General features: G+C 42.0%; 1 protein-coding gene across 2 annotated transcripts in view; it reads left to right on the top strand.

Annotated features, from left to right (window-relative positions):
* The first annotated feature begins 21,158 nt into the window (after positions 1-21,158).
* HPSE2 (heparanase 2 (inactive)) overlaps positions 21,159-27,248 on the top strand; it is a 777,305-nt gene continuing 771,215 nt past the window's right edge. For both annotated transcript variants that reach the window (XM_066238979.1, XM_066238978.1), the window contains exons 1-2: positions 21,159-21,448; positions 24,452-24,609. In XM_066238979.1, the coding sequence (XP_066095076.1) occupies positions 21,159-21,448; positions 24,452-24,609 (448 nt within the window). The remainder of the gene's footprint in view (positions 21,449-24,451; positions 24,610-27,248) is intronic.

The raw sequence follows: 27,248 nt of genomic DNA, 5'->3' as shown, positions 1-27,248 counted from the left end.
GCAAGTTTATTCTACTTTTATCATCCTTTCCTATTTTTTTGATAGTTTTATTGTATCTACATTGTTAGAGCATGTAAACATTGCCTACTATATTCTCTCTCTTATAACTATCATTTAGTCTTAGTTCTTTAAGTAAGTTTATTGTTAATGTAGTTCTTACATAGATATCTCACCAGTTGTTTGGGTTGTCTAACATTTATTCTTTAATAGATTTCTCTGGAAGCATTCAGGAGAATAATTTTCCTTGAGTTCTTATGTGTCTCTCACAGTTTTTCTGTGGCTTGCCTGAAAGTCAGGTTTGCTTGATACAAAATCCCTGGCAAATATTTTCTGTTCTTGAGTTTCTTAAATAGGCTATTTTATTATTTTTCAGCCTAAAGTGTAGCTCTTGAAAACTAATGATAAATCTAATTTCCTTTATCTTATAAATAACTTGTGTGTTTTTTTTACCTATGACTGAAGGATATTTTCTTTTTTTCTGCCAGCTTTATTGAGCCAAAGGATACTTTCTTTATCCATTATTTTACTAGAATATGTCTAAGTATGTGGAGCATTTTGTGATGCAATGTGTTCTTTTAGTGTGTAGTTTGTTTTATTTTTAATTAATTAATTATTTTTTTAGGTGAGAGGAGGGGAGATAGTGAGGCAGACCTCCGCATGCGCCTCGACTGGGATCCACCTGGCAACCCCTGTCTGCTTCTGATGCTCAAGTACTGAGGCTCCTGTGCTCAGACCAACTGAGCTATCCTCAGCATCTAGTGCCATGCTCAAACCAGTTGAGCCACTGACTGCGGGAGGGGAAGACGGAGAGAGGGGGGCAGGGGAGAAGCCGATAGTTGCTTCTCCTGTGTGCCCTGACTGGGAATCAAACCCAGGACGTCCATATGCCTGGCCGACGCTCTATCCATTGAGCCACCAGCCATGGCCCCTTTTAAAATGTAGTTTTTAAATAAAATTTTATTGTATTATAGTTTTCTTCTTCCATAATGCTTGTTATGTATTTGCTAGATTTTTTAAAAATTAATTCTTTTATTTTTCAATTACAGTTGACATATAATAATATATTGGTTTCAGATATACAACAGGGATTATTTATACAACGTAGAAAGTGTTCTTACCCCAATAAGTCTAGTACCCATCTGACAACACGTAGTTATTACAATGTTATTTACTATAATCCCTATGCTGTAGTTTACTTCCCCTTGACTGTTTTTGTAACTGGCAATTTGCATAGCTTAATTTCTTTCCATTTCTCACTCATATCTGCACCTCCCCTTCCCATCTGGCAACCAAAATATTCTCTATCTATGAGTCTGTTTTTGTTTTGTTTTTTATTTTGTTTTTTTAGATTCCATGCACACGTGAAATCATATGGTATTTATCTTTGACTTATTTCATTTATCATAATTCCCTCTAGGTCCTATGTTGTTTCAAATGACAAGATTTTATTCTTTTTCTTGACTAAGTACTGGTAATATTCTATTATATATATGTACCACCTCTTCTTTATCTATCTGTCTATCAATGCACACTTAGGCTGCCTCCATCTCTTGGCTATTGTATCTCTTTTTTCATTTTCTTCATAAAGAAGTCCCTTCAACATTTTTTTGTAATACTGGTTTAGTGGTGATTAACTCCTTTATTTTTTTCTTATCTGGGAAGTGCTTTCTCTGCTCCTCAATTCTAAATGATAGCTTTGCTGGGTCGAGTAATCTTAGTTGTGGGTCCTTGGTCTTCATCACTTTGAATATTTCATGCCAATACCTTCTGGCCTGGCTAGATCTTTTTTCAAAACTGTTTTCTTGTATTTGTCATTTTCTATGAAATTGTTTATTTAAACTGTATTATTTTACTTTTTTAAAATCTCTTTTTCTATTTTTTATCTGCCTATTTTAAGGCAGTATCTTTTATGCTTATTCCATCTTTCAGTTCTTTGGTCTTCATGTCTTTGGGATCTTCTTTTTGGAAATGAAGATTTTCTTTTATTTTTAATTCTTTCCTGAGTTCTATTGCCTGCTTACTTTAGTTTTTCTAATTATGATTTATGCTTTTCTTTCATATTACTTATTATTTTCTTTGTTTCCTTTACCAAATGAGTTTTGAAATACTAGGTTATAATTTTCATGGCCATGACTTTTCTGGCATAATTTTTAAAAAAAATTCTAGAGAATTATTGTTGGGCAGATAAAATATATTATGCTCACTTTGTTAAAGATGGTGCTGCCCACGTGGATGCCCGTTGCCCAGGGGTAATAATATTAGTTGCCCTTCTTGCTTGGGATGGGAGTGATTATACTAATGTGTGTTGGGGGAGGGCTTTCATGCCAAAAGTTTTTAAAAGGAAGAGAGATCATGTTGTTCTGGGGAAGAGTGATTATGTTCTAGGAAGAGCCCATGGAGGCAGGGCAGGAAAGCCATGTGGAGGAGGCAGCCAGAATGGCGGATTAGGAGAAGGAATGGGAAATAGAGGTGAATAAGACTGGTGAGGTAGAAACCTTTAATTCTAGGAATACACAGATGAGTCAGTGGCTTTGGGAACCCTGAATGGAAAGGGAAGTATTTCCCTCTGTATGTATTTCTCCCCCGCCTGGTGTTGAGCTAGGATTGAAGGTAATGGCCCACCAGTTCTTGGCTCCATTGTTTCATTACCATCTGTCCAAATTCAATGAGAGCCTGCATGTGAATGGCCACAATGGCAGCCTCTGGCCATACAATTATTCAACTTCTATTTGATTTTTTCTTACATTTTTGTATGAGGTTGATTCTGATTCTTTCTTGTGGCTCATTTTAATGCGAAATTAGTTTTCCTGAACTTTTGGGAAGGAGAGGTAGGTTAGAGCTTTCCTAGCTTCATATCTCTAGAGCTATTGTGTATGTGTGTGTTCTCCTCATTTTGGGTTTTTGTTTGTGAAAGAGAGTTTCAGCTGTTTGGTTTTGTGAGTTCACTGGGCCCAGAGTGCTTCAGGCCCTTCAGAATTCCCATAGTGTTGGTCAAGTAAGTTTGTAAATATGATATATATGTTTGCTCACTTATAGTTTGTATTGGGTGTGGGAGACAGGCTATAAGCTGGCAGGGTTGTTATAGCCTAAGTCTTAGTTTTAAGACTAAGCTTTTCCCCACATCCTTGACTATTGCATGATAGTGGGTGGTACACTCTCATGAGGAATCCCATTATGCCTCAGATAAGTGACTTTGTGTCAGAGACTTCCTTGTTTGTATAGTAGATTAAAGGTTTGGATTTCTGCACTATAAAATGGGGCAGACTGGGAGCTTGCTCCTCTCGGTTCCTGAGATTAGCATTAGAGAAAGGAGAGCAGAAAAAGGCCACGTGGAGAGGAGAGGCAGCCAAGATGGTGGAGTGCTGAGGGAGAAGCCAGTTTGTGCAGAGAGAAGGAGATGGGGAACAGAGGTGAATAAGGCTGGTGAGGTAGATACCTTTGATTCTAGGAAACTCGGATAAGTCAGTAGCTTTGTGAGCACTGTGTGTGTTTTTACTTGCCCACCGGGTGCAAGCTAGGATTAAAGGTAATGGCCCACCAGTTCGTGGCTCCGTTATTTCATTACCGTCTGTCCGAATCAAATGCGAATCTGCACTGGCCAGGCGGCTGTGATGGTGGCCGTGGCTACTGGCTTTACACATGGATGCTTGATTCCACCTACAAGTTGGATTATAAAAATCTTTCCAGGCCCTGGCCGGTTGGCTCAGCGGTAAAGCGTCGGCCTAGCGTGCGGAGGACCCGGGTTCGATTCCCGGCCAGGGCACACAGGAGAAGCGCCCATTTGCTTCTCCACCCCTCCGCCGCGCTTTCCTCTCTGTCTCTCTCTTCCCCTCCCGCAGCCAAGGCTCCATTGGAGCAAAGATGGCCCGGGCGCTGGGGATGGCTCTGTGGCCTCTGCCCCAGGCGCTAGAGTGGCTCTGGTCGCAACATGGCAACGCCCCGGAGGGGCAGAGCATCGCCCCCTGGTGGGCAGAGCATCGCCCCTGGTGGGCGTGCCGGGTGGATCCCGGTCGGGCGCATGCGGGAGTCTGACTATCTCTCCCTGTTTCCAGCTTCAGAAAAAAAAAAAAAAAAAAATCTTTCCAGTTTTCTTCTGTTGTTTTCAAATGTCTGATGGTCTTCTCAGTAAGTATGAGGGAGAGAGAGAGAGAGAGAGAGAGGAAAGGGAAGAGGAGGGAGATAGGGAGAGAGAAACAATGAATGAATGAATAAATAAATATGAATGAACAAGAATTTACATGTAGTACTCCAGTCTGCTGGGAACTACTGGTGTCGCGTGGAAAAAACCTACTCAAGACACAAACTTATGTCAAGAGGAAGAGAGAGACAGGCTTGCCAAGGGAGGTGAAGAAAGACCTCCTGAATCTCCTTCTCCCTTAGCTTTTATTATCAGAAGCAGAATAGAGGTAACAGGATTACAAGGGAGGGAGATCAGGTGAAAGGGGAAGAATGATTAGTGGCTGTTTTGCTGACATGGAGAAAGGGCTACATTGATCAGAACATTCTTTTCTTTTGCTAATTAACAAGCACAAAGGAAGGGGCAATCCAGAACCTCTAGGCTAATTTTCTAAAGCCTGTTCACATGCATTCCTTTGTGTCTGCACAAAGGTCACTCACTCACACTTTCTTGGTGTTTGCATCAAAGAGACATTCACTCAAGGCTTTTACAGAAACTAAAGTTCCCCAATCCAAGGCATAGAGGGTTCAAGGTTAAGTGGGTGATTCCCTACATTTACACAGATGAGTTTTAGGGGATTTCTGAAAAGGTTTCAGGAGCCAGAGCTTCTATGCCTTATTCTCTAACCACAGAAAAAATCACGGATATAGACTTAGTCTTTACATACTAATAAATATTACGTATCAAATTTAAAATCTATTGAGAAAACCAAATTGTCACTATTGCTGAAAAATAAAATAAAATTTGTTTTGTGCACAATATAATCTGTTATACAAAAGGGATTATCATTTAGATTGAAGAGAGAAAGCTGTTAATGTTAAAAGACATGCTCCATTTAAATGTTTATTAACTAATTAAATATAATGTAGGGTCTACCTATATGTTCCAGGGACTGGCTCAGAATATCCCAGTGATTAAAAGGTTAGCCTCTGGAATGACAGACCTATATTTGAATCCCCAGGTGTAAAGCCAGTAGCCACGGCCACCATCACAGCCGCCTGCCTCGTGCAGGTTCGCATTTGATTCAGACGGACGGTAATGAAACAACGGAGCCATGAACTGGTGGGCCATTACCTTTAATCCTAGCTTGCACCCAGAAGACAAGTAAAAACACACAGTGGGCTACAAAACCCACTCATTCAGTGCTCACAAAGCTACTGATTTATCCGAGTTTCCTAGAATCAAAGGTTTCCACATCACCAGCCTATTCACCTGTTTTCCATCTCCTCTCTGCACAAACTCTGCACAAACTGGCTTCTCCTTGAGCACTCTGCCATCAAGGCTGCCTCTCCTGGCCTCCTCCACAAGGCCTTTCTCTGCTCTCCTACAGCATAAGCTCCTCTTAGAACGTAATCACTCTTCTCTTGGAACAATGTGATCTCTCTTCCTTTTAAAACCTTTTGGCGCGAAAGCCCTCCCCCAACACATATTAACATAAACACACCCATCCAAGCAAGAAGGGCAATTAATATTATCACCTGGGTGACAGGCTTTCACGTGGGGAGCACTATCTTTAACAAAGTGAGCATAATATATTTTATCTGCCCAACACCAGGCTACTTCTTATTAGCAAGTTACTTAATTTTACTTTAAGGAAGGAAGCCCCCCTGAACTAAGAAGCTTTTCTTCCTGGTGGAAAGAAGCTTCAAGGACATTTTATGTTTTAGACAAAGCACTCGGATTTTGAAAAGGGCACCTTTGTAATTGTTGAAATTGTATGACTTGTAGTGTTACTGTAGTTTGTGTAATGTACTTCATTCCCTGCATTGGAATGTCTGTGGTGTAGATAGTAAAGCAAGCAAAAAGGGTAGAATGTTAGCTAAATAAGTTTGTAAAACATGATTTTTATGCTTGTCTGTGATTTACAATGAGGGCTAGGCAACACCAGCTAAAAGTGGTCAGTGAAATTGCAAATAACCTTCCTGCTTGAGGAGGAAGAAGCAAGGAGGAATGCAGGGGGAAGGGAGCCCACAGGAGATTATCTGAAGAACCCCTTCCTCTCTCCTTTCCTTAAATGTTTTTAAGACCTTAATGGGTGATTTCCAGTGCTTATTCTGTGACCTCACCTAAACCTCCTCCCACCTGAAATGATGTGAGTGATGTGTACCCCTAGACCAGTGGTCCCCAACCTTTTTTGGGCCACGGACCGGTTTAATGTCAGAAAATATTTTCATGGACCGGCCTATAAGTTGGGATGGATAAATGTATCACGTGACAGAGACAAGCATCAAGAGTGAGTTCTAGATGGATGTAACAGAGGGAATCTGGTCATTTTTAAAAAATAAAACATCATTCAGACTTAAATATAAATAAAACGGAATAATGTAAGTTATTTATTCTTTCTCTGCAGACCGGTACCAAATGGCCCACGGACCAGTACCGGTCCATGGCCCTGGGGGTTGGGGACCACTGCTCTAGACAAAGGGATCATGAGCCCCTGGCATGCAAACCAGTGTTCTGTAAAGGGCATATGAGATGTAAGAAATCTAACTTTGGGGAGCACGTGTCTTTGGAGCTACTAGCCGCGTGTGCTCTGCCGGCTTTTTAATAAATTCTCTTTTCCTCTAATAAAGTTATCTGAGTGTCTATCCTCTGTTGGGTCACTTTCCTGCAACAACTTAAACTTCAGTTTTTCTTTCTTTAAAATTAAGTTATGAGAACCTGTGTATTAGAGTTACTGTGAAGATTCAACAAAGTAATGCATTAAAATGCTTTACATGGTGTCTGGTACTTAGTACGTCCTCAAGAAAGTTGGTTCTTTTAAGTATTATTCCTTGTCAACCTGGTTAGGTAGATGGATTTCCTACCTGAGATAATGTAGGAAGGGCGTATGGTGACATCAGCTTTAATTTCATATTGTGTCTTCCCCTGGAAGAACAGTTTTTGCCTGCTTGACTGTTTGGTATTGTGTGCTTATGTTTTCTCTTAATAGTGACTTTATTTTGATCCCATCATACCTTACACACATTGGGTTTTAACTAAGTAATTGATAGCTATTTTTGTCTTTATAGAATACAAGTAACACATTATTTGCTTTTAGGTAATCTGTAAAGTTCATGTGTGCCATGCCCGATTTTATCTTCATAAAGTTCATGCTTTTTCAACCCCTGGATTTTCAGACTTCCTAGCAGTTGGGGATTGTTTCTCTAGCTGTTGCTGGCTCTTGCTAGGTTTATTGTTGCTGCTTCATCTACCATTACACTCACAAAATTATACAGACACATCTGTGGACATTAATTTTAATAATGTTTCTGATTGAGCTATTCTGTGTTTTACAATTGCTTATTCTCCATCAGTAATAGAAACACTATAACTATGTATTCCTTTTAATTTACCCAGTAAATTTCTGTTTTCTTTGGCTTTGGAACATTATTTTATCAATGACATAGTAATGTTTTTCTTTATCTTTTCTTTCCATGGTGTAATGCCAGTGGTTGAGGCCAGGAAGGTTCACACTGGATTCAGGCAGGCAGTAGAGGAATTGTAGAGACAGAAAGCACTAGGCCATTTAATAGATTCTCACAACAACAGACAAGCAAACAAAACAGGGAAAACCACTTCTCACAGCAGCAGGCAAACAAACAGCAAAATGGCCCTTCACAATGGCGGGCAAGCAATCTGCAATCCTCCCTGAGTCAAAGCACTCTTAGCCTTATATAGGCTATGCACACGTGGCTCTGCCACATGGTCATGCACTATTCATGTAAAGTACAAGCAAGCAAGCCTAACATAGCTGTTTCCCCAACAGTCCACCCCTTTAGGATTGTTTGCCTCACAATCTACACGACAGGTATTTTCTGCGATGGTCCCTGTGCAAGGAGTGAGGTACATTACATAAACAGAAACAGTACAGACTATAGCAACCGAATTACAAAGGCACAAGCTATTCCAAAATTACAGTCATTACAAAGGTGCCCTTCAAGATGTCTTCCTTCCTGGGCACCCTGCCCAGAGAGTTAACTGGAGGCCTACCTCTAGCCCCCTACCCCAGGGCACATGGGAGGGCCTGTATAGTCCAGGACTATGTCCGTTGAAGCTGTAAAGTGTCCTTGATGTGTCTGTGAAACTGGGTGAGAGCAGCTTCCAAGTGCAGAGGGCCTCCACAGGTGCCGCGGTCCCCCCCATCAGGCTCTCTCATACTCTCTAAAAGTGGCATGTCTATCCAACAAGGGAGCCAGTGCTCCCCTCTTGTTGCAGTCCCTGCTTCAATAGTCTGTTATACCCCCTCAGTGATCAGTCCTTGATAGCGCAGCTGTCTGTGCAAACCACCCAAGGTGAAAGTCCATTACAGGCAACTAGCCATACAGCTCTCTGATATTGGACCTCAGCACCTTTCCATAAGCACTCTGTCCATTGCCACAAACCCTATCCAAACACCTCAGCAAGCTCACAGGGCCTGGTGGGGTCAAACACATTCAAGGCCTGTGCTGCCTTGACAGCTCTTTTAGCTGCTGCAAAAGCACCTCATGCTGGCTAAGGCTAATAATACTTGCTGCACATTAGAAGGGGACTAGTGGGTTGCCAATTTTACATGGGGTCTTCAGCCCCTGCCCACCTGTTAGGCTCCTTGGCCTTCCCCTTATTCAAACTTGAACAATGGGTCTTGGGGATCATCCTCTTTCTCAGCTGTCTCCAACAAGTAATCTTGCAACCATGCAACTTGAATGCCAGCCATTTTCTTGGCAGCTGCTGGGGCCACCCACTCCTCTGCTCTTTCAGCAGCTAAAACCTTTGTTCTGGCTTAAGCTGCAGCCAAAGCTCTAACAGGACTCTGTTAGACCTGCCATTTAATTCTCTCTCTTCCTCGGCAGTAATCAGATCTACCCACATCTGTGTTTGGGTAAGCTTTACAGGCCCGTTTTTCTTGTTAGTTTGGAAGGGGGGCGGGCAGCACAGGCAGTAGCCTGCACATTCTTATGGTTCCGTACTGACTCCATCTCCCAAAAATCTGCCACTATCTGTATAACCGCATGGATGGGCTGCCCCACATAGGGGCTTAAGATAGTCACTCGGAACCCAAAAAGGGCTGATGAGGCACTATAGAGAATAAGGTCCTTCATTTCTCCCATAAATACTTTCTCATCTGGCCCATGGGAACTCAGGTTGAAAGCAACATTTCTCATACCTAGTTCTATGAGGATCTGCTGCAGCACAGTATTTTGGCTGCCACCAACTCATTGCCCCCAGCAAGTCTCCAGAATTCTGCCAGATCATAAGAATGGCAGCCACCACCACCCATTCTAATAGGGTATGGTTTCCTGGGTTGCCATGGCAGTTCTGAAGATGCTGCCTCAAAGGTAAATTCATGGTAATGGCAGCTAATTTCCACATCTCTGTTGCAGAGAGCATGATGCCATCTACTCCTATATCCTACACCCGCAGCATCCAAGCTGCCAGGGACTCAGTAGGTTTCTGTCTGAATTTTGTCTCTAGTTCCATTAACTCTGGGAGTAGGACTGGGACATACAATGCTCAACTACTTGTGAAGGGGGTTGTGCTTGCCCATGAAGCACTTTTGGCTACTGGATTTTTACCTTCTGGGTGACCACTGGCCAGGCTCTGAGTCTGCCAATGCCAGTTTCAGCCTGAAGCACCTCCTCCTTCAGCAACCGCTTCAGCTCTTGCAGCTTCCAGCTCTCAGCCTGAAGCTGAAATTTGAGCTCTTGAACTCACAGCAGTGCCTCTAACAACTTCTGGTGCCAGCATTCATCTTCTAGGGCAAACTGGAGCGCTTGAACCCATAATTCCTTCTCTAGTGACCATTCCAATTCCTCATGCCATTGGTGTTGCGTCTTCATTTTAAACCAAAGCTCTCTTGGGTATACAACATAATCAACAGTTCAAATGCTATCGAAAAGTTTACCTGAAATCTATGGTCTCTTACTGATCAATGTCACCCTGTTAAATTTAATTTTCTAATAAAGTTGAAAAATAACAAAACAAACTGAAGCTTTCAAAAGCAGTTGGCCCCCTTCTCTAGCACTCATTCCAATTCAAGCCATCATTGATTCTCACCTGTAGCCTAAACTGGAGTTCTTGAGTCTGCAACTCTTTCTCCAGTGATTGTTCTAGCTCATGCCTTTGTTGGTGCTCAGTCTGTAGCTCATCCTAGAGCTTTTGACCTTGTGCTGCCTCTCACATAGACTTTCAGTTTCTTCTTAATGGGCTGTAAAAAATATGCAGCCCATGGCCCACAACAGGATAGCCACAGGGGAACCAAATGCTGGAGAACAACCTTCATTCCCCTATCCCACCCTTCAAAGGTGTTTGCAGCTCCATACCTATGTGATCTGAATCTTGCCAACAATGCCAGATATAATGCTGGTAATCAAGGCCAGGAAAGTTCATATTGGATTCAGACAGATGGCAGAGGAACTGTGGAGCTGGACAGCATTGGGCCAGTCCCGTTTATTAGATTCTCATAATGGTGGATGAGCCAACAGGCAGGGGAAAACTGCTTCTCATGCAGCAGGCGAACAAACAGCAAAAGGGACCTTCACAGTGACAAACAAGCAATCTGCAACCCACCCTAAGTCAAAGCACCCATAGCTTTACATAGGCTATGCACACGTGGCTCTGCCATGGTCACACACTAATCATGCAAAGTGCAATCGAGTAAACCTAACAGCTATTTTCTCAACACATGGGCTATATGTTAAGTGTTACATGTAATGAAAAGATGAGTTTCACAAAAAATTTAAAGAACTGAGGAAGTTTTGGTACTTAATTGCTAAAACTTAGGTAAATTAGTTAAAAGGAACTGAGTGGAACTAGTTCTAGAAATTTCTAAAAAAGTGGAGCGCAGGTTCTACTTGCTGTCTTCTAAAGTAATGCTTCTCAAATTTTAAATCTGAATTTTAATCACTTAGGGAAATTTATTAAAATGTAGATTCTAAGTTGGTAGGCTTTGTGGAATCCTGAGATTCTGCCTTTTTAACTAGCAGCCAGTTAGTGCTGATGCTGCTAGATCTGTGGACAGCATGGAACAGCAAGACCTTAGAGCCGAAGCATGATATGACCAGACATACATTTTGCCTTCCATTTACATTTTTATGGGAATTAATTGTGGAAATATTTTAGAACTGGCAAATTATTTATATTAAATATTAATATCAATGATAAATGAGAGGAAGATCTATTTACAGGTTTTAGTTTCATTGAGGATGGATTAGGAAGCATATTTAAATTAGTATTAGTGGTTTAGTTTAGCAATTAGATTTATTCTGACATTGCTGAGTCTTTCTTTAATATGTTATTTCATGAATTTATGACATGAATTATTTCAGCAACCCTGTAAATTAGATTACTGTTCTTATTTTACATATAAATAAAATGAGATTCAAGAAAGTTAAATAACTTCCTTAAGGTTTCTTAGTAAATAGTAAAGCTGGGATAAACTTAGGTTTGACCTCAAAGCTCATTCATTTGGCATTGTGGTAGTAAGCTACTTTCTTAGACTGTTTTTCTGGGAAATTGGCTTCATATAAATGTTTAAAAATGTCTATGGAATCCTCCAAAAGAGTTTATATGTTTAGCTGGGAAATTTTAGAGAGTTTAGCTTTGTCTTAATAGAATTCTGTGAAGTTTATAGTAGTGATGGAAGATGTGTGTGTGTGTAGATTTTCCTTAAATGAGATGCAATATTGTAAAACCAGAGGCCTGAAATAGATTTCTTCAAGCCCAAATATATGATATATATGATATTTTTATTTATGGAAATGAATTGTGAGATAAATGAGAGGCCTTGAAACATTTCTACCAGCAGATGGCACTCCAACATTTCTCAGCAGGCAACCCTGAGCTATTCCCCTGGGCCTGGAAAGTCTAGGCAAACTGGAGACAAAACAAACAAAACCCACTAACTCATTGAAGTATGAAATATTTCAGTTATAACTGAGATGGAAAATTACATATGTATCAAGTAATAGACCCCATATATACAAATTAACATTAATTTATAGCCCTTTACTATGTTCCATAGCACTTTTCACCATCCTCTATTGTAGTATTTATCAAATGGATTTTAATTTTAATATAACTTGTTCATTTCCCCAGCCAGACTGGGAGGTTTCTACGGGCAAGATTATTCCTTGGAGCCCAAAGAGAGTGGATGAGTAGGCAGACAGACACACTACCTAGCCCATAGTCAGCACTCAATAAATAGTTCTCCTTTCCATTCCCCCCCAAATTGGGTAAGTATTGCCTTGAATTCAGGAGAATGTTTATGAGCATTAGTTCTTGCAAGACCTTTTGGTTTTTTTCCCTTTCAACAGTTACTTTTTAGGCATTGACTCTAATATGTTTGATATGTCCTTTGATATTTTTGTATTCTTTTAAGATTCATTGTTTTGTTGTGTTTTATTTCACTATGTTATGCTATAGATCTCATTCTGTTTTTTCATGGTTTTCACACATGTAAAAGGTCATCCATGTTGTATGTACATTTAATTCATAGCTTCTAACTGTTCCCCTCCTTGGTTTATGGGTCCATTTCCTTTATGATGGACAGCTACATGCCTCCAAGTCCTCATTATTAAAATCAGTGCATTACTGACCATTCTCATTCAAGTCCTTTATGAACCTTTTGTGAGATGCTTGAGAGTTTATGCCCATTGTGGAATTTTTGGGTCTTAGGGAACACACATACATAATTTCACTAAATATTGACATCACTTTTTAGAATGGCTCAACCAGTTTATACTTCCATCAGCATGTAAGAAGGGTACCATCTCCCCACATCCACAATTAGTGTTATCAAATATTCAAAATTTGCCAGTCAGATGGTGTAAAGTGAAGACATTTTTTGAATGACAGAATAATCAGTTGAGGATTTATTAAAGCTAATATTTACTTGCATAATTTTCCAAATTTGAGAGCGGTCCCTGACTATCTGAACTTTCATTATTTAAACTTAGGAACAGAGTAGATTCTAATAATTTTTTGAGGTATCCCTTTGTATTTAATTCCAGTTTCTCATTTCCTGAAACCTAGGAATCAAATGGATTCATATAACATGATATCCCTTGTCATTTAAATTTGTTCTCTGTAATCTAGAAACCAAATAGAGGTGTATAGCATGGGATCCAGGATACTCTGAGGCCCCACTCCAAATCAATTATCAGAAGACTATCTGGGGGGTGGCCCTTGGCATGATTAATTTAAAAAGCTCCGCAGGTGATTTTAATGTGCCCTCAGGGCTGAGAATCACTGACATAGACTCTCAAACTATTTTTATTTCTTCCAGCCAGATGTTTTATTATAGGTCCAGTTTCTCACTGTTGAGACTAAAATAGATATATTGAGATAAATGTATGGTTTTTATATTTCATTTCTTAGAAATTATTTTTTTTTAATTTTTTTTACAGAGACAGAGAGTCAGAGAGAGGGATAGATAGGTACAGACAGATAGGAATGGAGAGAGATGAGAAGCACCAATCATTAGTTTTTTGTTGTGCATTGCAACACCTTAGTAGTTCATTGATTGCTTTCTCATATGTGCCTTGACCACGGGCCTTCAGCAGACCGAGTAACCCCTTGCTCGAGCCAGCAACCTTGGGTCCAAGCTGGTGAGCTTTGCTCAAACCAGATGAGCCCGCGCTCAAGCTGGAGACCTTGGGGTCTCAAACCTGGGTCCTCCGCATCCCAGTCCGACGCTCTATCCACTGCGCCACCACCTGGTCAGGCTCTTAGAAATTATTTTTAATGTTAATTAAAGCTTAGAATTGTCTGACTAGAAAATTGGTATGGTGGAAACAATAAACTATGTATAGTTGTTTGAAGTTATGTATAAGCAATTTATAGTTAATGAAGCTGTAGAACATGTGAAAAGCAATCTGAATTTTTGCCCTGGGACATACAACATATATACATATAACTTTTATCTGTAAAAGTTCTCAGGTTTTTCAATTAAAAACATAGCAAAAGGAGTCTAATTATCAGTTAGCAGAACTGTCTTTAGTCTCAGGGTCTTTAAGAAATAGCATTTTGAACTTTTTGACTGTTGATTTCCTTACCTGAAAGGATAAAGTTTGTCCTATCTATGTCAGTGATTTTCAAACTTTTTCATCTTATGGCACACATAAATTAATTACTAAAATTCAGTGGCACATCCCCCCCAAATTTTTTTGGCTGATTTGTCCAAAAAAAAAAAAACTGGTATAATTTTGATTCATTTACACCAGATGGCTATTCTTGTGTTGACTGTTGTAATTTTTTATTTTGAAAATCTAAGGGAGAGGAGGTCAGTGCCCCTGACTAAATAGTAATTGCCTGTTTTAAAAATTCTTGCGGCTCATCAGTGTGCCTCTTGCAGCACTCTGGTTGAAAATCACTGATCTATGCTATGAGCATAAAGTGGAATCATGTACATATATGTAGGTTATTATTATACTATTTCAACACCTTGTTTCTGGTGTTTAAATTTCTTCCTACCTTATCTATGGAAATTGCATTTATTTCCACCATGAAATCCAATAGTGAAAATGATAGTTGAGTAGTAACTGTGTGCCAGGAACTCAAGATATTACTTCATTTAATTTTCAGAACACATGTAGAGAACAGGATACTGCCTGACCTGTGGTGGCGCAGTGGATAAAGCGTCGACCTGGAAACGCTGAGGTTGCTGGTTCAAAACCCTGGGCTTGCCTGGTCAAGGCACATATGGGAGTTGATGCTTCCTGCTCCTCCCCCTTCTCTCTCTCTCTCTCTCTCTCTCTCTCTCTCTCTCTCCTCTATAATGAATAAGTAAAAAAAAAAAAGAGAGAGAACAGGATACTTATGTATATTTTATAGATTGGAAAAGTGGAGCTCAGCAAGAATAAATGACTTGCTCAACAAAAGTCACATGAGCAGATAGTAGATTGTGAACTAGGTTTTAATCAGTCTACTGAACTCCAAAGCCCATGCAATTTGTAGTATAATATGCTTTTTAGGACTTACCTCAATGTACAAAAGGCAAAATGGGCTAGGATGGTAAAGTGACTCATCAATGAATGTGATTAAGGACATGAATATTTTTAATTCTTTTACTGTCACTTGGTTTTCCACTAATAGTAGTTCTTCAAATAGCTGTCATACCTAACCCCAAACATGCTAAGGGATTTTTAAACTGTACTCAAGAGAGTCAACTACACTTATTATGGTTATGATCTTCGCCACATACATTTACTGCTTGATGGCAACAGTGGAACAAAAACCCATCCAGATAGAATTTTCTTATATAATGAGGAAGAACAATCATGAAGTTATAAATTTCTTTCCCCTTCAGATTCTCATATGGAGAAAGTGTTGCCATTCCTTGCTTCTCTCTTTTAAGTGAGAGGAGGGGAGATAGTGAGACAGACTCTTGTATGCATCCCAACAGGGATCCACCAGCAACCCCTGTCTGGGTCTGATGCTTGAATCAACCGAGCTATTTTTAGTGCCTGAGGCTGATGCTTGGATCAACTGAGCTATCATCAGTGCCCTGGCCAACACTCGAACCAATCAAGCCACTGGCTGTGAAGGGGGAAGTCAGAGAGAAGGGGGAGAGGGTGTGGGAGAGAAGCAGATGGTCACTTCTCTTGTGTGCCCTGCCAGGACTTGAACCCAGGATGGCTATATGCCAGGCTTATACTCTATCCACTGAGCCAGCCAGCCAGGGCCTCTGTTGCTCCTTTTAGCAGGCGAGAGATACAGTCTTATCCCTCAGCACTGTTCTTTGCCCATTCCTATCTCCCCTCTCCTATGGAAAATTAAAGCGGGCTTATAAAACCTACTTAACTTTTCTTCTTTTTTCAGATGCTACTTATAGGCAGAAGAGCCTGCGTAGTTAAAATACATGGTATGTACTTTTATTATATTTTATTACTGTGTTTATTGACATCTATTAGAGTTTACTTTTTGTTTCAAGGTTATCACAAAGTTATTTGTATATAATTTAATTCTTGTCTCAATTATCAATTGACAGGATTTATTTGTGGCAAGTATGGGAGAGAGGGAATAAGAAATAACATGAAACAACACAATTGGCATAGTATTTTAGAATTTATAAAGTACATTCTCCATAATAACCTTATTTTATTTTTATTCTACTCTAGGATATTATATTAATTTTACATAGTAGACAGCTGAGGCTTAGAACAGTTTGAAAATTTACCCAAGGTCACAAAGCTGGGATTTGGCAAATGCAGGTCTTTCAATTCCTAGTCAAAGTTTTTTCCATTATACATTTACAAGTTGTTTGAGGATATGCGTTATTTTAGCCACTTACAGTGGAGTATGGTGAAGAACACAGACATAGGCTTTGGAGTCAGGTGTCCCTGGATTTCCATCCTTACTGCCACTTATTAGCTGTGTACCATGAGAAATTTGAATAACATCTTTGAGTCTCAATGTTCTTATATGTAAACTAGGTATAATAATGAGTTATATCTAACTTTCAGAGTTATTTAAGAAGGTTAATAAGTTAACAGAGGAATAGCCCTGACCATAAGATCTCTATAAATAGTAGTCATCATGGATAAGTAAACAGACAGTGATCAGACAGTGGACTGGCTGCTATAGCTTCATGCTTCCTGGTCCCAGTTATGGTGGAAAGAATTATTATTTCTTGCTATTAAACATCTAGGTGTAGTTTTCTCATAAGGAAAAAACAGGCATAGAAATAAATATGGCCTGACTGGTGGTGGCACAGTGGATAGAGCATCAACCTGGGACACTGAGGTCCTAGGTTCGAAACCCAGAAGTCTCTGGCTTGAGCATGGGCTTATCTGGCTTGAGCACAGGGTTGCCAACTTGAGTGTTGGATCATTGGCATGACCCCATGGTTGCTGGCTTGAGTCCAAAGATCACTAGCTTGAAGCCCAAGGTCTCTGGCTTGAGTGAGGGGTTACTGGCTTGAGCAAGGAGTCATTGGCTCTGCTTAAGCCCCCCCTTTCCCGGTCAAGGCATGTATGAGAAGCAATAAATGAACTAAAGTGCAGCAACTATGAGTTGATGCTTCTTATCTCTCTCCCTTCCTGTCTCTCTCTCTCTCAAAAAAAAAAACAAAAACAAAAACAAAAACAAAAAACAAATAACTATGGCTTTGAATGTTTAGTAGAAGCAAAAGGAGGTGGTATATAGAGTCCATGAGTTTGTGACAGGCTAAAAGCGAGGGGAAAAAAGCATAGGAAAAGTGGTAAGAAATTATTGTAGTCAAGACAAAATTGACTTTAAAAAGTATGTACATCTTTAAAAAGTATGTACAAACTGCAGTAACACTGTAGAATTTGGCCATATACACAGGATATATCATTAGTCTTAGTCATCAGTCCTAGTACTCATGTTGGTCACTAGCATGTTCCCACTGGTCTGACATGAAATAATAAAAATATCATAGTGATTTTTCATGAAGCTAAATTTATTCAGTATAAACCCTTGCTCTTTTTTATTCTCATATAATTTCAACTTTTTGGCTGTTAAAATGTTCTTTTCTTTGGGGAAGTAATAGTGATAAGTAGTTGATATTTTTAAGGTCTTCACTAGACAAAATAAAAACTTGGCAAAAAAAAACAAACTTGGCAAATATATGGTCAGCTTTCCCTCACTAACTAATATTTGTTTTGAATTCTCATAGCCCAGAAATCACTGAGCAGTTAATCTTCAAGATTTCTTACAGATCTGGGAACCTAGACTCCTAGATCTCAAAGGAATTTATTTATTAGGACCATTCAGTGACACCAGGCAGAACATTTCCAAGGAGACTTAAATTATCTAGTTCCCAGTAATTAATATTTTATAGAGGCCCAATTTTGTCCCCTAGGAAATTACAATCTAAAAACAGAGATGCATATTGTTGTCCTACAGCATCATACAGAAGGAAGGATAGAAATCTCAATTTAATATATAGATTAAGAATGAGCTACTTACAGCATATAATTTAAGATTAGATAGGAAGCAAGACAAAAATCACGATACAGGGAGTAGGGGCTATTTGGAAGGAACAGCCCTGTGCAGATCTATACTCAAACTAAACCAAAGAACTAATCAGGTCATCTTGGAGCCAACCAGGACTATCTGGAACTCCTTAAATATTACTGAATTGCTTTCTTTGCCTTGATTTCCTGAGGTTTGGCATGACTATAGAATTTCAATGGCTACACTGCCAGAGATGGTTTTAATCAGGAATTAAGAAAAACACACTTTATTTGGTTGTTTTTTATTTTTATATTACATACAGGTTCTGATGAAAACATTAAATGCTGGTTAAAGTAATTAGGCCACCAAACAATTACAGATAGTTGGATCAGCAAGCAAAAATTGTGGTTAAAATTCATGATTAAGCAGATTAGGTATTTTTGTAAGTTACATTATTGGCCCTTTGGAAATGTGTCTCCTGTTAAAAATATATAATTGGGTTTAATTCTGAATAGAGCAAATGAACTAATGACTTTCGCATTTGCAAGCTAAGTGTTTCCTGGAGGAGATGACCAGGAAAATGCTCATAACTGGGGAAACAAATCACTGAACAGAGACCTAAGACAAAGTTTACTGTGACAAATAAAAATATTTAGTTATTTAGTTTTCACATTCTTCCTGAGAACAGCATGTGATTTTAGTGTGCTGAGCATGATTTGAATTAGCATTAATTATTTTGTTTGCTTATTATATTGATTTTAGAGTGGGGAAGGGAAAGAGCAGGAAAGAGACAGGAACATCTATTCCTGTACATGCCCTGAACTGGGATTGAACTGGTAACCTCTGTGCTTTGGGATGATGCACTAACCAACTGAGCTATCCAGCCAGGGCAGCATTAGTTTCACATACTTTTATGAATGATTACTAAGTGCCTGGGTCTGAAGATACAAAGGTCCAAATTAAAAGTTTTGCTCACTCCATTGTCATCATCTCTAGAAGAGGTGCCCAGTGGAACATTTTAAAATTACAATAAATTCTCCTGGAACTAACACCATACCACACACCCACACATCCACACACAGAAACACAGACATATTTTAAAGTATCGAAGTGTATGAGAAATTTTCAGGAATTGAAGGAAGCAGGCCTTAGGGCAGGCGTCCCCAAACTACTGCCCAGCCCACTGGCTGCATGTAGCCCCCTGAGGCCATTTATCTGCGTGCCCCCCACCCCCGCTGCACTTCTGGAAGGGGCACCTCTTTCATTGGTGGTCAGTGAGAGGAGCACTGTATGTGGCGGCCCTCCAACGGTCTGAGGGACAGTGAACTGGCCCCCTGTGTAAAAAGTTTGGGGCCACTGTCTTAGGGACCCACATCTATTAGATTCATATCTAATACTTCAGTATATAACATCTTGATTTTTGAAATCATCTTTAAGTAATATGCCTTGGATTTTCTTTCTCCTTTGGCCTCATTTTATGTAGTCCTACTTCTAGAATGAGGTCTTTATGGCACTTCCCAGTCCTACCCAGCCTAACCTCTGGATTTCCTGGTTGTTTATTTTGGTAGAAGCTCCTTAGGAAACCTCAGTTGAAAGTCATCTACTCCAGCCCTTTACAAATTCCTTAATCTCAGGAAGGGGAAGGGAGACAGGTTGCCATTTCATTGTCTGTGGGTTCCCACACCACCTTTGGGGAAAACCCTTGACCTGCATTTTAGAGTTTTGCTTGGTTGATATCAGGAGGCCCTGGGATGCTCATGGATACCCACATTGCATCAAGTACGTCTCTTCATCTGCTAAGTAAAAGGCTCATTTTGTTCCAGAAAGAAACCCAAAGTGGAGCCTAATGGTCTGACTGCACAAACTGGCCTGGTCTTCCCCCTGTTCTTTGGTTTGAGACCCAAGGTTGAAGTGGAGAGGTGCTGTGGGTCCAGGCTTGATTTGTTAGAGCAGGTGGTGCACTGTATGGTTCTGAGCTGTTCTTGAGCAACCAGGGGCTACTTATGGGCAGACTCTGGCTGACTTCAGGTTGAATTTGAAAACCCAAGTGTGTCATTCTGTTCCACTTCCCCACAGCAGGGGTAAGCCCAAGGTTGACCTCAAGGAGGGGCTGGAGGGACTGCTCTTCTTGTGCATTGGAGTAGAATGACCAAGCTCAGATGGACATAGCACCACCCAAACTAAACAAACAGACCAGGCTGCTTTAACTTGGCCTAAGCTAGCATAAACTGAAGCCCCTAAGATACTTACTTAACTGTAGGCAGAATGGGGTGCAGCCTGGACTCCTACGCCCCTAGGGACGGTTAAGCCCTTTGACCTGGTCACTGTGTGTATTCCTTCTGGCCACTCTTTGCCCTATGGAGGTCAGAGGATGCTTCTAGGTGCTGCCCAGTGGGTCACAGAGGTCCCCACTTATGTCCATAGAGTCTTCTTTTTCACCCTGTGCTTTGGCAGAAATTAGTCACTGCAGGAAATCAGGACCCTTAAGCAACTTAACCACCTCTGCTTTGCTGCTTTAACCCAAAGGGAAGGGCCCGGAGAGGGGGAAATACCTGAGGCTGTCAGGACAAACAGGCGCGGGCCCCTGCGGACCTTTTACCCCACGGTGCCCAGGGCTGGTGCTGGGCTTTCTTGTCCCGGCTGGAGCTAGAACTGCCTTCCCCAGACTCGCACGGAGGGAAGTAAAAACAAGACATCCCACCCGAAATTTAAAACAGTACTGCTTAGCTCCCTCCCTCCACTTCCTGACCCTAGAGGGTTAAATCAGGAGGGTACAACGCCACCCCTTCCTCCTACTTCCCGCCTCTCCCCCCACCCACCCCTTTACCTTTAAAAAGTTAAAAAATGTCTGCAGTCGAAATCTCTTAAAGGGGCGGTGCTGGTGAACGAGTACTCTTGGCACGAGTTGCTGAGAAGGCTGGCTAGGGGCGTGAGTTCGCTCCACCAAGCACCAAAACACAGAAGGGAAAAAAGGGGGGGAGAAAGACAGAGCGAGGGGGGAGGAAGGGGAAAATGGGGGGGCAGACAGACAGACACTTTAGATAAGGACAATTAGTCACCAGTGAGACCCTGTAGGAAGAGAGGTTTAAATCAGAGGGATTTAATGAGGGTGCTCTGTGCCTTCCCTGAAGCCATGCCCTCCAGCGACTTTCGCCCCCCCGCATGCCTAGCCCCGGTGGCTCTCTTCTTGGCTCTGTTGCTCCATCTCTTCCTTTCCTCCCAAGCTGGAGACAGGAGATCCTTGCCTGTAGACAGAGCTCCAGGTTTGAAGGAAAAGACCCTGATCCTACTTGATGTGAGCACCAAGAACCCAATCAGGACAGTCAATGAGAACTTCCTCTCTCTGCAGCTGGATCCGTCCATCATTCATGATGGCTGGCTCGATTTCTTAAGGTAAGGCAGGGGCTTCGATGGATCATATTTTTTTTAAAGTAAGAACCCCCACCCCTTCCTATCTCCCATTCCAAAGGGGGAAGAAGAAAAAGAAAATAAACCAAGAGGATTTCTCAAAGAGAAGAAAGGAGGTTTTCCTTCTCCTGGAATATTTGCTGTGAGGCTGTAACTGGTGATTGAGAAAAGCAATGTTTTCTATTAAGATGCACATGTTTGCAATGCAGAAGGCATTTCAGAAACTTATCAGTTATGACTGAAAAAATGTTGTGCTTACATATATCCACAATTAGCCTCCCCGTCCCCTTCTGAAGAAGAAACAAGAGGTTCAGGGTAGTTACAAAAGTGAAGAGAAGGTCTCGAAAAACAAAGACCCGAGAGGACGAAGTGTATGTGTGTGTGTGTGTGAGAGAGAGAGAGTGCGTGTCTGCCTGTGTGTCTATGAATGTGTTCGGGCGGGGAATCGCACGAAAGTGGAATTTTCCACGGAAAGTTAGTTTCATCAGTTCTATCCCAGTCCCAGACAGAAAACGAATTTAAACAGGGGCTTGAGCAGTGGGCAAGTTGGATCGGACTTTAAACTTTTTTATTTTATATCCTCCACTGTCGTTTCCAGAGTTCAGGACTTTGTAAGACGCTTTTTAATAGACTGAATGGCCCCCCAGCCCCTCCTCCTTAAATCTCCTGCGGTAACTGCATAGTTTAGTTTTTCTTTAGAGAGAGAGAGAAAAAAAAATCCTCTCTCCAGGCATAGAGTATATAAGGAAAGCGGAAAAGGTTCTGGAAATACTCCGGGGATGTTTTCGAAGTCTGAAGCCGGCACTGGCGGATTAGCAAGGCTGGAGGTTTGTGCTCACGGACCCCTTTACTTTAGCGCTTGGAATCGACTTGGGTTCACCTTCTCCCCGATTGTTAATGTTCAGCAGTTAGGTATTCACGATATCTTCTCATCAGGGACAGAGTTGCAGTGTAAAAAAGAAAAGAAAAGAAAAGAAAGAGAAATTAATCGTCTGCAATGTCGAATCCAATTGTTGAATTTTTAAAAATTCCCTCCAAATCTGTGCCTTAGCTGTAAGTTCTCCCCAAGAGCCCTGAGCGCTCTCAGTCCCGTTTCTCCGCCCTGAGGCCGCGTCCGCCGCGCGTCTTTCGTGAGTAGCTTTCACTCCTTGCGAAATTCGAGTTTTGCATCTCGGGCTTACCCGGTCCTCAGCCCTCTGTGTTGACCCGGGTCTCCGGCCGGTCCGCGGACGCGGCAGGTAGCGGGAGGCGTAGCGCGAGGCGCCACGTGCGGCGCTCCTTCCACGTGGAGCGAGCGTTGCATGAGGACTGAGCGCCGGCTGCCGCCGGCGTTCCGGTTGCCGCCCGCGCCTCCGCTGGGAGGTCGGGAACAGCTCCGCGTCGAGCGGCGTCCTCCTCGGAAGCTCTTCCGTGCTGCAGAGCGCGTCTCAGCTCGTCCCCAGGTTGGGGGTGGGGGCGGACAACAGGGCTTTGCCGAAATACACGCCCCACTCGCACTGTACTTCTCCAGCTGCGCAGACTCCTTCAGGATTCTCTTTTAAAAAACCCTCCTGGTTGCCACAGAAAAGATTCTGGAAGGCGGCATTGGGGGAAGAAGCCGTGGCGGGGCGCGTTTGCATTGGCTGTGTAGGCTTCCGGACGGACGTCTGCTGGAAATGCCGTTTCCGCAGGGCCGGACTCGGCACCGACGTCTTCTCTGCCCGCCGTGGCCTCGCGCGACGCCCGGACCGTGCCGCCCTGGACGCAGTCCTGGGGTCCTCCGTCGCCAGACTGCTCCCCGCGGGCACGGCTTCTCAGAAAGTGCCTCAGCGGAATCTCCGGGATTCCCCCCTCTTGTATCCAACCCTTTATGAGACTCTTTAGTTTCAACATTTGGATTTGGAATTTCAAAACCTGAAACAGCAAAGCGTTAAAAATAATTTACAGATCCCGGAACTCAGCAGCTGATCTCCTTAGCATTAAGAGCGTCTGCATTGCTGGTTTCCCACCCCTTTCCGAAGTAGCAGTGCTTGGCTTTTAAAAAACCTATTTCTGGAAATCCTGAACCTAAATAGAGGTCAATGCTATTGTTCTGGTGCTCCTCGAGTTTCCTAGGACGTGCAGGTTCCACATTTCGGCAAAGTTCATTTTCCGCATCGCTTCTAAATGGCCCCACGTGGGAAGGAGAAAAGATTGAGCCCAGCTCCGGGCGGGCGGTGGGGTGGGGGTGGGGGTGGGGGGATGCGGAGACATCAGGCTGAATTACTGCAGGGGTCAAAGAGACATTGGCTTTATTGTGCAAGGCGGGGGTGGGGAGTATTCTCGGAAAGGCAAGGATTAACCCCGGGAATCCTTTGCCTAGAGATTCGGGAGAGGGACGCGACTGGTATAAAGTTGTGGGAAAAGAAAATTAACTTTAGCATTAAACAACGTCAGAGTCAACTTGACCTCAGATGTCTGGTCTGAGAGCAAGAAGACAGGTTTCACCTTCTCTAATGAGGTTGTGGTGCCCCTGGGGCCGAGGAGACAGATCCGGGGTTTCAGCGTTGAAGTTTGGCAAAAGTCGGAGCCCCGCGGTGCGCGCCGCGCGTCTCCTTCAGGAGCGCTTTCCCGGCAGTGGCGGAGCCCGCAACTGTGCCTTAGCCGCGTGTTCTCAGAAGTGTGCCCCCCCCCCCCCATCCCATACACACTGTGAACAAACACAGTTTAACCCTTTGGGCACATAAGTACCTTTAGCGAGCAAAGTCGAGGTGCCTGAGGGCAGGGGGCGGCCGCTGCTGGCTTGGCACAGGAGGCGTAGACCCCCGGAGCCGGGCGGGCATGGACGCCGGGCTCACGCGAGAGGCCGCAGAGAGCCTGCGTTCGGCGGGCTGGGACGGACACAGAGCTCTCAAGTCCCCGAGCGTGGGCCAGGTCGCCCGAAAAGAGTGGCAAGAGAGCCTTGCCGGGTGGCCCGCGGCCTCCCGCCTTTTCCCCTCGGGATCCTTTCCTCTTTCTTTATCTTTGCAGCTCCAAGCGTCTGGTGACGCTGGCCCGGGGACTTTCGCCCGCCTTTCTGCGCTTCGGGGGCAAAAGAACGGACTTCCTGCAGTTCCAGAACCTGAGGAACCCGGCGAAAAGCCGCGGGGGCCCCGGCCCAGATTACTATCTCAAAAACTACGAGGATGGTGAGAACTTGCTTCCTATTCTTGCTGGGTGGGTGAAGTTCAGGGAGTGGAAGCGAACAGGGGTGTGTATTTGTGTAGAGGAAAGATTTGAAGGGAGTCTGGTAGAAGCTCCCCTGAAGAGCTGATAGTTGCAGACAAGGGCACGGGGGTGTGGGACTCCTGACATGGTTACGCAAAAGGGTCTCCCAGGTTGTCCAGGTCTTGGCGGCGGCTGGCCTTCTGCTGGGCTGCTGAGTCCCAGGCCACCAATAGGTAGTCAAAACTTGTGGCAGGCTAGTTCTGTGGAGAGAAGATGCAGTGGGTTTCTGGAGAAAATACAGGCAGGTTCATAGGTTATTAAAGGGTCAGGTTCACGTTTCATAGCAAAATTCTAGGAAAAAAAGTGGCTATTGTTTTTCTTATTTCTTGCTTTTTTGAGATGAAGATCCAGCCATTTTTTGAAACACATTCTAAAGTTTTCTGGACTAATCCCTTTTGGATTGGTCCCTTGTTAGGGAAGATTCAGAAATCTCCACAGCAGGTCCTTCTCCAGACTGCCTAATCTCAGAGTTGCCTGTTCTCATTTAAAAAATGGGATTATGAATGCCAGCCTTCTTTCCTGCCAGGATCAGATGAGTTAAACCTTGGGCTTTGAAAACTTCAAATCCTTTTCCAGCGTGAGAAGTCTTTTTAGGTTTGAACAGTCTCATTTTTACTAGGAAAATATTGAAGATGGTATTTAAAAATTTTTGTTTAGAGGTTTTGGTGTTACTATATATTAACTTTCCATGTGGCTAAGGGAATGTTCTTTTATATAGGCAAGATGGGTCCTCAGCCACTGAGGTTGTTTAGATTGGATACAAGAGGCATTAGTGTCCATTCTTGGAGTGCTATCTCTGTCCTGCTGTTCCTTATAAGTGAGCTACAGTTTTATTTTTAAAGGGTTCAGGGACAGTTTCTCAGAGTTCCCTGGATTTTGTTACATCTTGTCCTGGTAAATCAGCAAAATGAGGAAATGTTGCTGTATTTTCTGGGACTTTCACTGAATGGGAATCCTGGAGAGGTATTGGGATTTATTTCAAGTGTGGCTGAGAAACATTTTTTTTTAAGTGCCAGAATAGAGAGAGAAGAGAGCAAGGCTGAGGCTTCATGGGTTTGAAGTGTGAATAGAACTTCCTCTTTTATAACATTTGCCAAAGTGTGTAGGTATTTAAGGCGACATCTTTTCAAAGGTAAATGTCATTGCCATAAAAAGTAGATTGCAAGTAGATTTTGCTGTCACTCAGCATAGAATGCTGAAAGGTAAAAAATAATCCTGAACAGCAGCACTGTTGGTAATTTGACCCAGGGTCTTATAGCTCTCAGGGTCACTGTCAGCTCTGCGATCAGATACAAGAAAAGAAAATATTAATGTTTTCCTGATGAAACAGCTCTTCTTTGAAACCATTTGAATTATTTCCTCTTGAGTTTGTAAGAAAACTTATAAGAGTACCAGGAACCACTGGGGTGAAAAACGACCATTATAAATTATAGGAATTGGCCTTTTTCTCCCAAACTTGAACCTAGGATTATATTACTGATTCATTGAGAACATGAGATCATCTTCAAATGAAGGATACAATTTGTTTTCCTTCATAAAAAGAGAAAGTGGGCATCACTGAGAGAAAGGAAATTGGCAAAAGATTGTGCCCCATAAAACTTCATAGAACTAAAAAAATCAGAATTGTTAAAGATCTAAGATTAGCTTCAATCCTCCCACCACTTCAGGGGCCAGTACAGGATCATTCCATATGGAATCCTTTTCTTGTTTTGTCCAAACTGGCATTAAATATCTCTAGGAATGTAGTTTTTACCACTTCTGTGGGAAAGAGTTCTTCTCTCATAGGGTTTTCCCAGCAAAACCTGATATTTCCCTTTATAAATATCTCCTAAATATTTATGATTATTCCTTTATAAATATCTCCTAAATATTTATGATTATTCCTTTTTGTCATTTTTTACATGTCTACTGTCAAAATAATTTCTGTCTTTGATGTGTCAGCTTCAAGAAATGTTTACTCATAGCTGTTATTTTTTTAATCTAGACTACCTGAATTTAATTCTTTTAAAACTTTCTTTAAAGTCAGTCCTTCCAGACACTAATCTGTTTTATTGCTCCTAGCTGAACTCCTTTTGATTTATGTCTCTCTGGTAATAAGATGCTCTGAACTAGATCAGTATTTGAGGCCTTAGCAGAGTTAAAGAGAGTGGGAATGCCCTATTTCTGCCCTTTGATGCTCACATATCCTTAAATCATCCATGTTGTCTTTTTGTTGCATTGCAGAATTCAAGGCAAAATTGTTTTTGGTATAGTCTCAGCAATTTTGAAAAATTATACTTCAGCTGTTACATTTCATTCAGTGATAATTGTCATCAGCATGTGCATCTTAAAGTAATTAGGTCTTCTTAGTAAATGGCCCTGTAATAGCCACTTAGGCATAAGCACCTTATTAAAAAAAAAGATGTACTGACTTTAACATAACATTGTATAATAACAAAAAGTCATATGGCTTCTATTTTCCAAATACTTTTTTTAAGCACTTTAATGTAACTCTGTTTTCTCTTTCTAAAGCCACTGTTTATCACTTTGGGAGCCTCTTTGGTTACTCTTTTAATACACT

Source organism: Saccopteryx bilineata, chromosome 7 (genome assembly GCF_036850765.1).
Source record: "Saccopteryx bilineata isolate mSacBil1 chromosome 7, mSacBil1_pri_phased_curated, whole genome shotgun sequence".
NCBI lineage: Eukaryota > Metazoa > Chordata > Mammalia > Chiroptera > Emballonuridae > Saccopteryx > Saccopteryx bilineata.
This window is presented reverse-complemented; position numbering and strand designations above follow the sequence as displayed.